At 38.7% G+C, this 18,412-nt stretch overlaps 1 protein-coding gene across 7 annotated transcripts in view; it reads right to left on the minus strand.

Annotated features, from left to right (window-relative positions):
* Positions 1-18,412, minus strand: part of ZFYVE1 (zinc finger FYVE-type containing 1) — a 92,757-nt gene that overhangs the window by 10,418 nt on the left and 63,927 nt on the right. For all 7 annotated transcript variants that reach the window (XM_077122936.1, XM_077122935.1, XM_077122937.1 and 4 more), the window contains 4 exons: positions 10,709-10,815; positions 7,690-7,798; positions 7,038-7,135; positions 6,830-6,947 (listed from right to left, as the gene is read on the minus strand). In XM_077122936.1, coding sequence (XP_076979051.1) covers positions 6,830-6,947; positions 7,038-7,135; positions 7,690-7,798; positions 10,709-10,815 — 432 coding nt within the window. The remainder of the gene's footprint in view (positions 1-6,829; positions 6,948-7,037; positions 7,136-7,689; positions 7,799-10,708; positions 10,816-18,412) is intronic.

Here is an 18,412-nt window from a genome sequence, read left to right on the forward strand (position 1 = left end):
AGAATTGGTTCCTTGAGAAAATCAATCAAATTGATGGGCCCCTAGCAAGACTGACAAAGAAAAAGAGAGAGAGGATGCAAATAAACAAAGCCAGAACTGAGAAGGGGTGCATTATCAAGACCCTGAAGAAATAAAAGAAATCATAAGAGGGTACTATGAATAACTATATGCCAACAAACTACACAACTTAGATGAAATGGACAAATTCCTGGAGACACACAAACAAGCTACACTGACTCAAGAAGATCTCAAAAAACCAATTACAGGAAAAGAGATTCAATCAGTCATCAAAAATTTTTCTACAAAGAAAAGCCCAGGACCAGACAGCTTCACAGGGGAATTTTATCAAACATTCCAGAAAGAACTAACACCAATTCTGCTCAAACTTTTCCAAAAACTTGAGGAAAAAGGAACTCTACCTAACTCATTTTAATACCCAAACTGGGTAAAGATGCTATAAGAAAGGAAAACTACAGGCCAATCTCCCTAATGAACACAGACGCAAAAATTCTCAATAAAATATTAGCAAATCAAATGCAATAGCACATTAAAAGAATTATACACCATGACCAAGTGGGGTTTATACCAGGAGTGCAAGGATGGTTTAACACAAGAAAATCAATTAATGTAATACAGCACATTAACAAATGAAAAGTGAAAAAACACACATCATCTCATCTTGATTTATGCTTAAAAAACATTCAACAAAATTCAGCATCCTTTTCTGATAAAAACACTCCAAAAGATAGGAATCAAAGGTAACTACTTCAATATGATAAAGGGAATATATAAAAAACTGATAGCCAGCATCATACTCAATGGAGAGAAACTGAAAGCTTTCCCCCTAAGATTAGGAAGGAGACAAGGATGCCTACTGTCACCACTATTATTCAATATGTGTTAGAAGTTCTAGCTAGAGCAATCACGCAGGACAAAGAAATAAAAGGCATGCAAATTGGAAAGGAAGAAGTAAAACTCTCATTATCTGCAGACGATATGAAACTATACTTGTAAGATCCTGAGAAATCTACAGCAAAGTTACCTGAGTTAATAAATTCAGCAAGGTGGCAGGATATAAAATTAATGTGCAAAAATCAGTAACATTTCTATACACAAGCAATGACCTAGCTGCGGAGTCAGTTAAGGGAAAAATTCCATTCAAAATAGCAACTAAAAGAATCAAATACTTAGGAATGAACTTAACTATGGATGTAAAGGACTAATACACAGAAAACTATGTAACATTGCTAAAAGAAATCAAAGGAGATCTAAATAGGCAGAAAGACATTCACTGCTCATGGATAGGAAGGCTAAATATAGTTAAGATGTCAGTTCTCCCCTAAATTGATCTACAGAATCAACACAGTACCAATCAAAATTCCAACAACCCACTTTGAAGATTTGGAAAAGCTAATTATCAAATTCATCTGGAAGGGAAAGAGACCCTGAATAGCTAAAAGCATCCTAAAAAAGAAGAAAGCAGTAGGAGGATTAACACTACCTGACTTCAAAATCTATTATAAAGCCACAGTGGTCAAAACAGCCTGGTACTGGCACAAAGACAGAAGCATTGACCAATGGAATCAAATCGAGAGTGCAGAAACAGACCACCAAATCTATGGTCAACTGACTTTTGACAAGGACGACAAATTCTCTGAACTGAGACAAAAGAGTCTTTTCAATAATTGAGCACAGAAGAATGGGATATCAATAGCCAAGAAAATGAAAGAGGACCCCTACCTTACACCCCACACAAAAATCAACTCAAAGTGGATCAAACACCTAAATACAAGAACTAGCATCATGAAGCTTCTAGAACAAAATGCAGGGAAACATCTTGAAGACCTAGTCACAGGAGGTGCTAAACTTTACTCCCAAAGCAAAAGCAACAAAAGAAAAAATAGATAAATGGGAACTCCTCAAAATCAAATGCTTCTGCATCTCAAAAGACTTTCTCAACAAGGTGAGGAGGTAGCCAACTCAATGGGAGAAAATTTTTGGAAATCACATATCAGACAAAGGTTTGATTTCCTGTATATACAAAGAAATCATACAACTCAACAACAAAAGAACAACCCAACTATAAAATGGGCTAAAGATACGAATAGGCATGTTTCTGAAAAGCAAATACAGACGGCTCAAAAGCACATGAAGATGCTCCTGAGATAGTTTAGACTGTTTACTTCAGGTTTAGGTCATGGTCCAAAAGGTTTTAGATCATAAGTCCAAAAAGATGGGCACCTGGGAGTTACGAATTCATATTGAAGACTAGACTGGTGAACTTCAGTGTCTATCCCTGACCCAGCCCAAAAGATTTATTACTGAGTTACTCACCTTTTATCTTTTTTTCTAGGCTGTATGGTGGGGGTCACATTTTATTCTTTTTTCATGTGAGTATCCCGTTATTACAGCACCACTTGTGGAATTTCTGTTTTTGTTTGTTTGGGGGAAGTTCATGGGCCAGGAATTGAACCCAGGTCTCCCACATGGTGGGCGAGAATTCTACCACTGAACTACATGAGCACCTCCCTCTCACATTTTAACTTATGATCTTTGCTATCATGAACAGTTTATGAAGCTCTTATCTTCAGTCATGCTATGAAAGCCCACTTGTTTCTCATACGTTTATTTGCTGTATTTTTTTGTCTACCTAAATCAGATTATTTCTAAATAAATGTCCTTCATTTGTGTTTAAAAACAACAACAAAAAAGCACATGAAGAGATACTCATTTTCACTGGCTATAAGGGAAATGCAGATCAAGACTATAATGAGATACCACCTCACCCCTATAAGAATGGCTGCTATTAAATAAACAGGAAACTATAAATGTTGGAGAGGATGTGGAGAAACTGGGGCACTCATGCACTATTGGTGGAAATGTACAATACTGCAGCCACTATGGAAGACTGTTTGGTGGTTCCTTAGGAAACTAAACATCGAGTTGCCCTATAACCCAGCAACAGCACTACTTGGTATATACCCAGAAGAGCTGAAAGCAACGACACAAACAGAGATCTGCACACCAATGTTCATAGCAGCATTATTCACAGTCACCAAAAGATGGAAACAAACTAAATGCCCATCAACAGATGAGTGGATCAACAAAATGTGGTGTATATATATATATATGATGGATATATATATATATATATGATGGAATATTATGCAGCAGTAAGACAAAATGATGTTCTGAAGCACATGACAAGATGGATGAGTCTTGATGACATAACACTGAGCAAAATCGGCCAGACACAAAAGAACAGATTCTGTGTGATTCCACTTTCATGACCAGCATAAAGGTATAATCAGAGGCTTGTAATACAGAATATAGAGGACTTAGAGGGATATAGAAGATAGAGATGAGTGAACTGTTAGTTAATGAGGCTGAACTCCAGTGTAAGGGAATAGATAGGAGTGAAGGTGGTTCTCTAGTGGGTCTATAAGTAATATTACCACATTGAAGATGAACAAGATTGAAAGGGGTTGTATAGACCTATATGTCCCACTGTCTAATACAAATAAGAATTAATTCTCACAAGAATTACTTTAAAAGTATGATTCTTGTATAAAGAGTGTTTAAGTTCAGGGTACGGGGGAAAACTGCTATTGCAAGCTATAAGCTATGTTCAAAAGGAAACCATCAGCACTATCACAGTAATAGCAGACGTAAATAATGGGGGAAGGGACAAGAGTTAAGAGGAGGTTTAAATTTCCTATTTGGCGAGGGTGTATTTATTGATTTTCTTTCTTTTGGGAACAATGAAATTATCTAAAATTGAGAATGTTGATGGACTGTGGACTTTGGGCCCTCTACATGATGCCCAATGAATGCATGTGGCTGAAGGATGCACTGTCAGAGAAGTAGATTGGCAAACGATGGGGTATACTTATGAATGAAGGTTGTGCTGCTACAAAAAGGAACAATGTTGTGAGGCATGCAATGATGTGAATGGACATGTGGGAATTTGGTGAGATAAACTAAGCCACAAACAAAAAAACAACAATGGTATGGTCACCTTTAGAAAATGCTTATAAGAAAATAGGGCCTAGACTATAAGCTTTTAGAGCAGACACATTAAGTCTGGAGCTGTGATTATTATTTCTGGATTTTGAGAGGTTGTTTTACATGTATAACCTGATATTTAGAGAGAAGAACGAAGCTGAACAGGTTGGGGTTAAAGTAATTCAGAACACAGAGGTAAGGAAGACAGTGTCTATATTTTAGAACCACACATGCTCTTTGAGACTAATGAAAGAGAGGTTTATTCGATCTGGAACAGAAATTTTATGTAGTGCATAATTTAATTCAACCTATCTCTATAGCTCTCATTTGAACAACTGAAACACAGGAAGCACAGAATAAGAAAGAGGTCCTTTAATCCTGTATAGATTACTGTAATGCCTGGAAGCATCCCAGAGTATATTAAGCAGATAACCAAAAAGAATTGCAAAGTCCCCTGAGGGAGGAGAGAAGGACTATGGAACTATTAAATCTTACCATCAGGGAATCCCCTGATATTGTGTCAAACCTTAGGGACACTCAAATCAATAGGTCATGCTCGATCATGAGGCTTACTCTTGTGAAGCTTATGTAGGTGGGAGAGAAACTGACTACCTATAGGCATGCCTAAGAGTTACTTCTGGAGGACCTCTGTTGTTGCTCAGATGTGGCCTCAGTCTCTCTAAGTCCAACTCTGCAAGTGAAATCATTGCCCTCCCCCCTAGTGGGGCATGACATCCAGGGGTGAAAGTCTCCCTGGTGACGTGGGAGATGACACCCAGGGATGAATCCAGACCTGGTACTGTGGGATCAACAATTCCATCCTGATCAACAGGGAGAAATGAAGGTTAATTAATAAAGTATCAGTGACAGAGAGAGTTCACATCGAGTTGAGTGGCTACCTGGAGTTGCTCTTATACAAGCTTCAGTTAGACCTTGCTACCTATTATAACCTGACAACCCCCAACCAGGACCATTCCAGCCAATCCTAAAGAACACCTAGGGCAATATATAAGATTCCACAAGGGTTCCAGGCACTAGAGTAACTTGCCAGAAATCTACCACCTCCAGATAGGTCCCTGGTCCAGATAAGTCCAGAAACCTAGCCCAGCTTCTCCAGAACATCAGATAGTTCCATCTTCCTACCCCATATTAGTGACAGATCCTTCCAATATCAAAAATTTAGAATTGCCATAACCCAAACGATCCCAAACAGAGGCATGAAAAGATCAAGGGTGATAGTGGAATTATACACAGAAGACAGGACTTAAAAATGAATATGAATGCTGAATCATTAAACTGATACCTCTTTTAGTCTTCAATATTTTAGAGCAGCTAGATGCAAAAACCTAAAATTGTGAAATTGTAACCCATGTCAAACTCTGAAATATGTTCTACAACTAATTGTAGTGCTGTGCTTGGAAATTTATAGCTTTTTCATATATATGTTATTGTTCACAAAAAAAAAGGAAAAAAATATTTTTTCCTAATTTTTAAAAAAATATTAATTTATATTAAATATAAATAAGTATTTATAGTATTTTTTAAATACTTAAAAAAGTATTTAAGCCCTCTAGCCTCCTATATTCTGGAGCAGCTAGAAGGAAAAATATGAGAGGATGGTATAGTAGTCCATGATAAACTCTGGGATCTGTCCTGTAACCACTTTTTGAAGAGTGCTTTGAAAATTATTGCTTTTTTATTTCTTTGCTTTGTATATATGTTATATTATACAATAAAAAAAGTTTAAAAAAACAAACAAACAGGTATTGGTGATAAAACCCTAGTAAGAAAGTTATACTAGTTCAAAGCCACTTTAAATCCATGGGACTGGGTTTCACTCCAGAAATAAGACAACATTGCAGTAATGGGCCTGGACATTCAAGTGACAAGAAGACGAATTAAAGGACAACAAGGAAACCTTGAGATCTGCAGTATTTGTAGGATCCAGGAAGGCTCATGGTGGATCTGAAGGTAGACACACAGAGTTGGCTGGTGGCTTTAGGCATCACTCAACAAGGGGAACAACACAGAGTAAAATAAGCCCCTTACAGAAAACTGCATATTTTTTTGTGGAACAGGGGGATGGGGGGTGGGGGCAGTGGAGGTTTTACATTTGTTGTGATTTATGGATAATTCCAAGTATGAACAGTTAATGCAGAATAAAAGCACAATATTGCTCCCACATAAACAGATTTGTTTTTCTGCTATCTTAAATTTTAAAGTCAAATTTAAAAAAAATTAAAAAAAGTCAAATTAAAAAATAGTAAGGGTTTACAATGATCCCACCTCTTAGAAGATACTTAAAAAAAATTCCCCAAAATGAAACATTGTCTTCCATTGAAGATAATCACTGTAGCATTTTCTTTGATAATAAAAAGTTATAAACATTCAAAAAGAAGAGAATGGTGAATTAAACTATAGCACCAGACAGAATATTCAGCAGTCTCTGAGAATGAGAATCATGAAAGCAAGATTGTTTTATGAGAAAAAAAGGAAAAAAAAGGCATGTAAATTATAATCACATCTATAAAATATATATGCATTTGGAAAATGAATGAGGAGACTATGGATAAAAGAAGTTTCATCTGCCAAAACAGCAGAACTGTACATTAATTTTGGTTTATTTATTTAAAGACATGCTTTTAATATTTATGTAAGAAGAAATAAACACAATTATGGGTCTACAAGAAGAAACGATCTTAAATGATGCCTTTCTAAATCACCAATATATTCAAAGTCATGGCTAACCTTAATTCTAAACATTTCCAAACACATGAATAAATGAATGATACAAGAGAAAGAAGAAAAATAAAACAGCTCTTACTCCAGGCCACACATGCACAATCTCAGTCCGCACTACTGTATCCACAGGATCTTGGTTCCCAAACCAGTACTGCCGGCTACGATAGACCACGCCACAGTTAGGACATTCAATCACATACCTGTAAGGAAGGCAAATAGATACTGTTATCCAGCCACATGTCTCAGAAGACAAACATCAAAAAAACTTTAGCTACATCGTTTAAACTCACCCGGACCAGGCATATTTTGCAAGACCCATCCAGGGGGAGTCGGTGGAAGCAGATGTTTTGGGCACTACGCTGACCTCCTTGCCTCTCTCATAGCAAGCCTGAAACATGGAGCACTCTGCCAGGTTCTTATATGTACACCAGATCCCACAGCCTCTTTAAATCCCTCATGCAGCCCTCCACTCTGCAAACCAGCTAAGGCTTTACAGACCCCAAGTTTAGCATGTCAGAAGAAAGTTCATTTATCTAAAGAAGCCAGTCCCCTGAATGTTAATGAATTGTGTATGTGTCATCCCAGGCCCCAAAACTGAGCTCTAAATTATACCCCTGTCACATACAGTTGAGAAAGCAATCAAAATGTTTTCCTGAAGAGCACTTCTGCTCCTAAGAATGAAAAGTCAAGGTACAAGACTCTTACGTAAAATCTCAACAGAAAAAGGGGAATTTAAGCTTTAAAAAAAATAAACAAAGGGGCCCCAGCAACGAAGATATGAGTTCTTTTAATTAGAGGAGAGGAGACGTTCCAGAGAGATTAATTTGAATGTCAAATACTTTCAGATGCAGCAAAGTACTGCATCAAGACAGTCTTGCCAAAAGGAGAGAGTGCAAGCAGTAAACCAACTGCTGGGGCAGCGGAGAAGCTTGGAGTACTCACCTTGCACGTATAAACTCGGTTGTCATACTGGTGGGAGTATCTGCAGCGGCTTTTGGCTTCATGCGGCACTCCTTCTTTACCATGATTCATGCTGTTCTTACATCCAGCCCTGCGTGAGGCCCAAAAGCTAACAATGAGAATGGCTACTAGGAGCCAGTGCCACATAAGCACAGGCATCTTGATCCTGGGCCAGGCACAGGGCTGAAACCAGACCAGGGTTATTATCTGGGCTCAGGTGCTGAGTACTGAGAGTGTTGATTCACCTACAAACTCACATGCCTCTGCTTCACTTGCAATCAACAGCTGTGCTGGTTTGAAAGGATATATGCCTCCTAAGAAAGTCATGTTTTAATAGAAATCCCATTTCGTAAAGGTAGAATAATCTCTATTCAATACTGTATGTTTGAAACTGTAATGAGATCATCTCCCTGGTTGATGTGATTTAGTTAAGAATGGTTGTTAAACTGTATTAGGGGATGACATGTCTCCACCCATTTGAGTGGGTCTTGATTAGTTTCTGAAGTCCTATAAAAGAGGAAACATTTTGGAGAGAGAGACTCAGAGACAGCAGAGAATGCTGCAGCACCACAAAGCAGAGAGTCCATGAGCCAGCAACCTTTGGAGATGAAGAAGGGAAACGCCTCCCGGGGAGCTTCATGAAACCAGAAGCCAGGAGAGTAAGCTAGCAGATGACGCCGTGTCTGCCATGTGCCCTTCCAGTCAAGAGAGAAACCGTGACTGTGTTCACCATGTGCCTTTCCAGATGAGAGAGGAACCCTGAACTTCATCGGCCTTCTTGAACCAAGGTATCTTTCCCTGGATGCCTTAGATTGGACACTTCTATAGACTTGTTTTAATTGGGACATTTTCTCAGCCTTAGAACTGTAAACCAGCGACTCATTAAATTCTCCCTTTTAAAAGCCATTCCGTTTCTGGTATATTGCATTCCGGCAGCTAGTAAACTAGAACAACAGCATTACAGATGCAAAGCATCAATCACCCTTGCAGGAGGAAAGAGAGGAAAAGAAGAAATCTCTTCTTGGAAAAACTACTGGTGCTCTAAGCCCCTTTGCAAGAATGGAGGAGCCAGAAGACACCAACAGCGTAAGAGATAAAATCCGAATGTTTCTCATAAAATTCAAAAATTCAAACAGAATGAAGTGCAAAGTTTAACCAGAACAAGTTGCCAAGATGCAACACAAAAATCAACTGCCAAAATTTGGTAATGCATTTCTTAAGCAGAACAAGAAAACCTTCTAAATGCACAGTGGGCTCTGCCATCCTGAAACAGAAACAGTGTGATGGTTAGGTTCATGAACCTAACTAGGTGATGGTACCCAGCTGTCTGGTCAAGCAAGCACTGGCCTATCTATGTTGCGAAGACATTTCATGGACTTAAATCATCAGCATGTAGGTTACATCTATGGCTGATTACATCTGCAGTTGGCTAAGGGGAGTGTCCTCTGCAATGAGTGATGCATAACCTAATCACCTGAAGGCTTTTAAGGAGAATTCAGAAGTGAGAATCTCTCCCTCCACTTCAATCAGCCAGCCTCTCTTGGGGAGTTCACTGACGACCTTCATCAGAACTGCCAGCTCGTGGCCTGCCCTACAGATTTTGGGCTCTTGCATGCCCATGGTTGTATGAGACACCTTCATAAATCTCATTTTTACAGATATTGGGACTTTATGAATTTTACTATGATATAAAGGAAAATTCTGGCAACCCTGGCAAGGCTCTGTTAGAATGGGAAAGTGGTAATCCAACAGGCCCTAAGCCCCTCCTGCTGGACTCATAGGGTGAACCAAAGAGGGACAGTCAAATTACAGCAGCAACTAATACCCCTCTCCTCTTTCCAAACTCAGGTCTCTTCTTTTTGATAGGCAAATGACACAGTAGTCCTGATGAAAACAAAGATACCTCAGTGGTGAAGAGATGAGGGGGAGCAGCAGTTATAAGAGACGGAGACTGCAATCTGACCCTGACATTTCAATTTCCTGGGGTCCATGAGACAAGTCGCCAGACTGTGGTTTAATAGCCATCAATGGGTCAGGCCAAGTTCTAATGAATCCAGCGATCCCCAAAGTGAGGTGCTAAGTCAACAACATCAGCATCACCCAGGATCTTATCAGAAATACAATTTTCCAGGCCCTACTGAATAAAAAACTCTTGGGGTGGGGCCCACCAATCTTGGTTTTTTGTTTGTTTTTTTTGTTTTTGGTGCATGGTCTGGGAATTGAACTGGGTCTCAAGCATTCTACCATTGAATCACCACCCGTGTACCCCATAACCATCTGTTTTTAACAAACCCTTCAGGCTTTTCTGGTGTATCCTGATCCCTGGGCCAGGAGTACAGGCATTACCTAGGAGCTTGTCAGAAGTGCAGAATCTCAGGTCCCACCCAAGACCTACCAAATATGTCTGCATTTTAACAAAATTCCAAGGTGATGCATATAGAGAAACACTGTTCTAACAGTGTTCTCAACCCAGACCACACATTAGAAATATTTATAAATCTTTTAAAAACACTGGTGCTTAGACCCTAACCCAGACCCACTAAACCAGAGGTCCAGGCCTCAGCAATTTTCAAAGTTTCCTGGATAATTCTAGTGAAGAGTCATAGCAAAAAGAATCACTAAAGATCAGTGCTCACTGCAGTGCTTTGGACACACTGGGCATTCAAATATTAGTTGAATAAACTGAATGACTATGAATAAGCATAGAAAAGCAAGCAACTCCACGTTTTCTGCCATAAAAACGGCCCAAGCCAAAAGACAGTCAATTTCACATCTAAACCAGGTTGGAATTTTTGTCCTCTGAGCCCTTGCTACTCAGAGTGGTCTCCAGACATCAAAGTATCACCTCAGAATTTGTTAGAAATGCATTATCCCCATCTTTAAAATCGGAATCTGTAATTTAACCAGACCCAGATGATTTGCATGGGTATTGCAGTCCAAGAAGCACCACTTTGAACCCTTTTCCCAGGGTTGGGGGGGTGGGATAGTTGGCCTCACTTACCCACAGCTGAGGCACAAGGAGGAGCAGGTAAAGTACTCATCTGGAAAAAAAGAGCTGTGTGCCATCTGGTCATCAGGGATCTCACCGCTGAAGCGGTCGCTCAGGGCCTGTGGAGGAGGGAAGGTAACACATCAAAGTATTCAGCAGGGTGAGTACCCTTCCACTCTTACCTTTTGAGAACACCCACTGCAGGCATATTTCTCACTGGCTCCACAGCTGGAAGAGGGAACCCAATGACATCTGCTACTTAACCACAACCTCTTGGTCCAACTACCATCAACCCTCACCACGGGAAAACTCAGAAAGAGCCAGCCCATTTCCCTAAGAGGTTGGAAGTAAGCAAAGAAAGTCACGGTTCTCTCCTAATTACCATGGATGTTATAAACACCTCACATATGCAATCTTTTTTTCAAGGCCATCACAAATATTGACTAATGCCCATTTCATCTTTGTGAAGCTGGAACAGAGAAACCGAGATTGGAGAGAGTAACTGGTAAGTCAGGGACAGAGCTGAGAAATGAGCTGGATGTTTCCTGGAGGTCATTCCAGTTCTAACCACAAGCACTCACTGGAGTTTACTAGGCTACAGAACTGTCTTAGCATAGAAAAATATGTCACCAGCCAAAAAACAAGGAAGAATTATTATAGTGCCTGGCAGTCACTTATCAATTCTACTACCCTAAAAGACAAGAAACAGCCAAAATAAATGCCAAGGAGAAAAAGCATTTGCTGAAGCAAACTGAAAAATTTATATTGAAAGGCAGCTTCCATTTCTAATTTCTGTTTTCATTCATTACTTTATATTGAAAGTATTCTTCAGGCCTGATTTTTCCTTCTAGGCCTTAGTTATATGCAGTGGGAAAAGTTATATAAATTAAACAGAAATGAGCTTTCCAGCTTAAAAAAAATCATTAATGCAGGTAGTTTCAAGCTTTTAACTTTCAGTCTCCCAGTCTGAAGTAGCGAGACACCACTTAGGGAAAGAGAAGGGAAAGAAACCTAAAACAAAGGGACAACACATTACTTCCTTTAGTAAAAGGGCATTAGAAATAAATTTTAAGATGATTTTTGAGAATAGGGTAGATTAGTTTTTTTTTTAATTTTTTAAAAATATTTTTGATAAAAGTTAACAAACATACAAACATTCTTGTATGTAAACATTCCATACATGGTGTACAATTAATGACTCACAATATCACATAGGTGTGTATTTATCACCATAAACATTTTTTGAACATTTACATCACTCCAGAAAAAGAAAAAAGAAAAAACTAATATATACTATATCCCTTACTCCTCCCTCTCATTGACCACTAGTATTTCCATCTACCTAATTTATTTAATCTTTGCCCCCCTTATTATTTATTTTTTATCCATATTTTTTACTCATCTGTCCAAACGCTAGATAAAAGAAGTATCAGACACAAGGATTTCACAATCACACAGTCACACTGTAAAAGCTATTATCATTACACAATCATCTTCAAGAAACAAAGTTACTTGAACACAGCTTTACATTTTCAGGTACTTCACTCTGTCTACTCCAATACACTATGAACTAAAAAGGTGATATCTATATAATACACATAGGATAACCTCTCAACTCTGAAATTTCTCAGCCACTGACACCTTATTTTTTCTCATTTCTTTTTTCCTGCTTTTGGTCAAGAAGGTTTTCTCAATCCCTTGATGCCAGGTCCTGGCTCATCCCAGGATTTCTGTCCCATGTAGCCAAGGAGATTTATACCCCTGGGACTCATGTCCCATGTAGAAGGAAAGGGCAGATAGTTCACTTGTCATGTTGACTGAGAAAGAGGCCATGTCTGAGTAATCATAGAAGTTCTCTGGGGGACATTCTTAGGCATAATTTAAGTAGGCTTAGCCTATCCATTGCAGGAATAAGTTTCCTAGGGGCAAACCCCAAGATTGAGGACTCAACCTATTTATTTGGTTGTCCTCACTGCTTCTGAGAATATGACGTTCTCAAAATGGAGAGCTTGACTATTTCCCCCTTTCTCCCCGTTCCCCCAAGGGACTTTGCAAATACGTCTTCATTCACTGTATAAATCACTCTGGGATTCATAAGGACATCATGGGATTTATGGGGCATCACATAACCTGGACAAACCAACAAAATCTTATGCCATATTCAAGATCCCACATACTTACGGTGTTCAAAAACAGACCATAACAAGTTAAATTAGGAAATGTCCTATCCAAAATATAAATTTTGCACCAAATAAACATCTCTCACTTTGGTCTCACAGAAGTTGAAATTTTTAAATATGGAGTCGATATCATCCTTTACCCTGTATTCTGATACACCTTATTCCTAAGTAGATCACTTCATTTATATCTTGATGTCTGATCACTCTTTCAACTTTTTAAACAGTTCCCTTATGGGGTACTGCTGACTTTCAGTGTATCAGAGTTCTAAATATGATTCTCTAGTGTCACATAACTGAAGTTTCTGGGAAAGACTATGTTATATACAAACAGCTTAGTATCTCAAAATTTTGAATTAACAGTTACACCTACTAAATATGTTTGACTGCTGTAAAAGCTTATAATCTAAGATCTTTACAAGAAACCGCAATGGTCTTGACTTTAGTTCATCGAATTTTTATATTATAGTTAGTTCATATGATTGAGGCATGATAATATTTGTCTTTTTGCTCCTGACATTTCATTCAACTTACTACTTAAGTTTCATTCACCTAGTTGCATGCCTCATAATTTTATTCCTTCTTGTGACCACTCAGTAGTCCATTTTATGTATACACCCTAGTTCCCCCTTCCATTCCTCAATTGTTATCCTCGAAGGTCATCTCCATTCATTGTGGATTTGGAACACTGCTGCCAGAGACACCAGTGTGCAAATGTCCATTTGTCTCCCCACACTCAGTTCCCCCAGGTACATACTGAGCAACTGGCTTTCAGGATCAGATGGCAAACCCACCCCTAGCCTCCTGGGAACCATGACGCTGCCCTCCAAGGGCCTGCATCTCTCATTTCCCTACTGACTGTGAACAGGTACATTTCTTTCTCCACATTTTCTATAACATTTGTTTCTCCCTTCTCTTTCTTTCTTTTTTTTTTTTTTACATAGGCAAGCACTGGGAATCGAACCCGGGTCTCCAGCATGGTAGGCAAGAACTCTGCCTGCCGAGTCACCATGGCCCGTCCTCTCCCTTTTCATTTTTAAACAGTTTTATTCACACATTATCCCATCCAACCTAAGTGTATAGACATGCCTTTACCACCATACTCTATCTGAATATATCTTTTCTTCCACAAAATATACACCCCTTTCACAATTTCCATACCTATTGACATTTAGTTTGGGTTTAAGGCCTTTATTACATTTAGTGGAAACATATTACAATGCCACTGTTGACTACAGACCCTAGTTCACATTTTTTTTGTACTTTTTCCCATATACCATCTATTTTCAACACCCTGCAATATTGACATACATTTGTTCTCCTCCATGCAAAAACATTTTTTTTTTAATTTGTACATTTAATGACCATCATTGTACACTCTAGGCATTCCTAAATTATACCATCTCAGTCTTTATCCTTTATCTTTCCTTCTGGTTTCCTATGTTGCTCCCAGCCCATCTCCCTCTATCATACATTCAGCTTCACTCAGTGTACTTACACTCTTGTGCTACAATCAGGTAGTAGTGTGCTATCCATTTCTGAATTTAAACCATGAGTCCTGTTGCATGATCTGTATTCCTTCAGCAACAATTGTCCAATCTCTCCCCTATTTATATCTCCTGAAAACCTGTGTTCTTAACGTCAATTCTCCAAGTTAACTCATTAATTGAAGTTCATATTAGTGAGCCTATACAGTATTTGTCTTTTTGTTTCTGACCAATTTCATTCAGCAAAATATCCTCAAGTTTCCTCCATCTCGTTATATGCTTCATGACTTTATTCTGTCTACAGCTGTGTAATAGTCCATCATATGTATGTACCACATCTTGTTTAGCCACTCATCCACTGAAGGGCATTTAGGCTTTTTCCATCTTTTGGCAATCGTAAATAATGTTGCTATAAACATTGGTGTATAAATGTCCATTTGTGTCCTGGCACTCATGTCCTCTGAATAGGTATCTAGCAATCATATTGCTGGATCATATGACAATTCTATACTTGGCTCCCTGAGAAACTGCTAAACTGCCTTCCAAAGCAGTTGTACCATTTTATATTCCCACCAACAGTGGATAAGTGTGCCTCTTTCTTCACATCCTCTCCAGCACTTGTCATTATCTGTTGTTGTTGTTTTTTAATTTTTATAATGGCCATTCTGGTGGGTGTCAGATGATATTTCATTATGGTTTTGATTTGCATTTCCCTAATAGCCAGGGAAGTTGAGCATCTTTTTCATGTGCCTTTTAGCCATTTTTATATCCTCTTCTGAGAAATGCCTGTTCATGTCTTTTGCCCATTTTTTAATTGGGTTGTCTTTTTGTTGTTGAGCTGAAGAATCTCTTTATATATTGTGGATATTAAACCCTTATCTGATATGTGGGTTCCAAATATCATCTCCCACTGTGTAGGCTGCCTTTTTACTTTCTTGACAAAGTTCTTAGATGCAAAAAGGTGTTTAATTTAAGGAGTTCTCATTTCTTTATTTAATGTTTGTGCTTTGGGTGTAAGATCTAAGAAATTGCCTTCTAGTACAAGTTTTATAAGATTATTTCCCTATATTTTCTTTTAAAAGTTTTATGGTCTTAGTTAGGTCTTTGATCCATTTTGAGTTAATTTTGTATAGGGTGTGAGATATGGATTCTCTTTCATTCTTTTCATTCTCCGAGCACCATTTAATGAAGAGGCTGTTCTGTCCCATGTGAGTTGGCCTGATCACCTTATCAAAGATCAACTGTCCACAGATAAAAGAGTTTGTATCTGAGGCAGTGTGTTGGTGGCTTAGTAGCAGAATTGCTGCCTGCCATGCCAAAGACCCAGTTTCAATTCCCGATACCAGCAGTAAATGAACATTCCTGGTGTTTAACATTCACATGGACATTTGGAGTTCTCAGATTTTTTAATTTCAGCCATTCCTGTAGGTGTAGAGTTGTATGAAGGATTTCTTTATGAGAAGAAAATGTTCTAAAATAGGCTGTGGTAATGGTTGCACATGTCATTGGCATGCAGTTAGAAAGGTCCTTCCTGCAGGTATGTTGTATGGTTGTCACTTTTTGTTTTATAAGGGCATTCTCCCTACCTGGAGATGTGTCTTGGAGAAATTATCTTACTTTCCTACATATCTCCTTTTCTTGCTCCAGCTGTGAAATCACATCCAATTTGCAGAGCTGATAGCCTACAAAAACGAGATACCTTAGGTTCCCCAGCATCACATCTCTGTACATCTTTCTCTGGGATAAGTTCAGTAGAGACCATTAATCCTGCATGATGCCTACAGCTACATCCTTGAAGGTCACTGATTCTTAAAACATCATGGACATTCTGATTCAACAAAAGCAATTCTTACCAGGGTCTGTGGTTTCATCATCAGAGAACTGAGCTGCTATCAGCCTTTCTTTATATTCTAACTCTGGGACAGTTTGAAACTTAAGCAAAGTATGAAAGCAGTCCCAAGTCACCCAGGTGGGTCCTACAGGGACCAAGATCTGGTCCTTGCGGGAAGGTGGTGCCACCGTTCTGCCTGCAGATTAGGTTTTAAACAAGCTGTGAGAAGAGGTTCAATGAATAAGAACATGTTTGTTAAGGTTCCTTTTTTTCTCAGAGAAGTCTTACCACCAGGAACTCAAACTCAGATGCCTACAAGGGCATGTGATATCAATGCTGAGGCACAAGATAAAGTAGTGGCAAGGAGCGCATCAAATTGAGGGCATTCAAATTCAGGTTCTGAAATGATCAGGTGCTGGCCCAGAAAACACTACTGGCCAACAATGGTAGTCCAAGTTGCAATCCTTGACCTATACTAATAAAAAAGTGATCTGACAAATAATAGTCTAAGTCCTGTCCTCCGTGGGATTATTTTATAAAAATTAAATTAGTGAAAACCATCAAATTTTGAAACAGAATATGATAGAATATCTATATATGAATATTAATAAGAATAAATGAAAAGCAGGGCAGGTAGAATCATTCAGGAGCCTACATGATTGCTCCTCCTTTCTCCTACTTCTAAATGCATCCCATCCTTCAGGGACTTTTTTTGGTCTCACTTCCTTCACAAAGCCTTTCCAACTACTCCAAACCACTCCACTCTCTGCCTTCTCTGCATTCCTGTTGTACTTAATACCTGTAGTAGGTACTGAGTAATCTTCACCTTGAACTGGTCCTAGGCCTCATGCCATTCCCACAAGTCCTCTCAAATTTAAGGCAACTAATCCTTAATCAGCCAAATTGTTGGTAAAAGATTTAAAGCTGAGTTTTACAAACAAGCATGTACAAAACTTTCTGGGAATACCTGGGAAATTGATGCTGGGAAAATGCATCAATTTACTAAAAGATTGGGGGGGTTATTTTATATAAATATATCAAAAGCAAACATGGTTATATATAGTATAATCAAGAACTTGGCTGGTCTTTTTCCCATTACCTGGGAGATATCCTCTAAATACCTGGAAGACAAAGGAGTGGCCTTTTGTTATTCCTAGTGGACCCCTGGGAATAATTTATGCTAATGAAATGACTCAGGGTTGAGGCTTTGAGCCAAGTCACAGCAGCCCAACCTCCCCAACCTCTGGGAGGAGGGCTGTGAATGAGTTCAATCAGGTGGGAAATGATCCCATCAATCATGCCTTTGTAATGAGACCCCAATAAAAACTCTTAGGCACTGAAGTATGATACTCCTGAGGACATGAAAGCTTCGGGTTTGCGAGCCTCCCAGACCTTGCCCTATGCGTCTCTTATATACAACTTTCACTATAATAAAACTATAATCCTAAATATAGCTCTTTCTTGTGTTCTATGAATGTCATTCTGGTGAATTTTCAAGCCCGAGAGAGTTGTGGAAACCCCTGAATTTCTAGCCAGTTGGTCAGAAGGGCCTGGGCCCCAAAACTTGTGGCTGCTCTCTGAGGGACAAACTTACAGAGGATTGCCCTTAACTTGTCCTAACTCTGGATAGTTAGTCAGAATTGAATTACAGTTAATGTTAAAAGTGTGTGAAGTCACAAATAACCCAATTTTAAAAATGGGCAAAAAAGTTGAATAGACATTTCTCCAAATAAATTTTACAGACAGCCAAAAAAGCACATGAAAAGATGTTCAGTATCATTAGCCATTAGGGAAATACAAATCAAAACCATGAGATACCACTGCACCCCTACTAGAATACTATTTTTTAAAAAAGGAAAATTGTAAATGTTAGAATTTGGAGAAATAGAAACACTCAGTCAATGCTAGTGGGAATGTAAAATGATATAGCTGCTATAGAAGACAGTGTGATGGTTCCTCAGAAAGGTAAATATATAATTACCATAATACCCAACAATCCCTCTTTTAGGAATATACCCAAAAGATTTGAAAGCAGGGACTCAAGCAGATATTTGCACACCAATGCTCATAGCAGCATTATTCACAATTGCCAAAAGATGGAAGCAACCCAAGTGTCCATCAATAAATGAAAAGATAAACAAAATGTGGTATATATATATACAACCAAAAAAAGGCATAAAGTTCTGATAATGTGACAACATGAACCGAAGACATGTTAAGT

Source organism: Tamandua tetradactyla, chromosome 12 (assembly GCF_023851605.1).
Source record: "Tamandua tetradactyla isolate mTamTet1 chromosome 12, mTamTet1.pri, whole genome shotgun sequence".
NCBI lineage: Eukaryota > Metazoa > Chordata > Mammalia > Pilosa > Myrmecophagidae > Tamandua > Tamandua tetradactyla.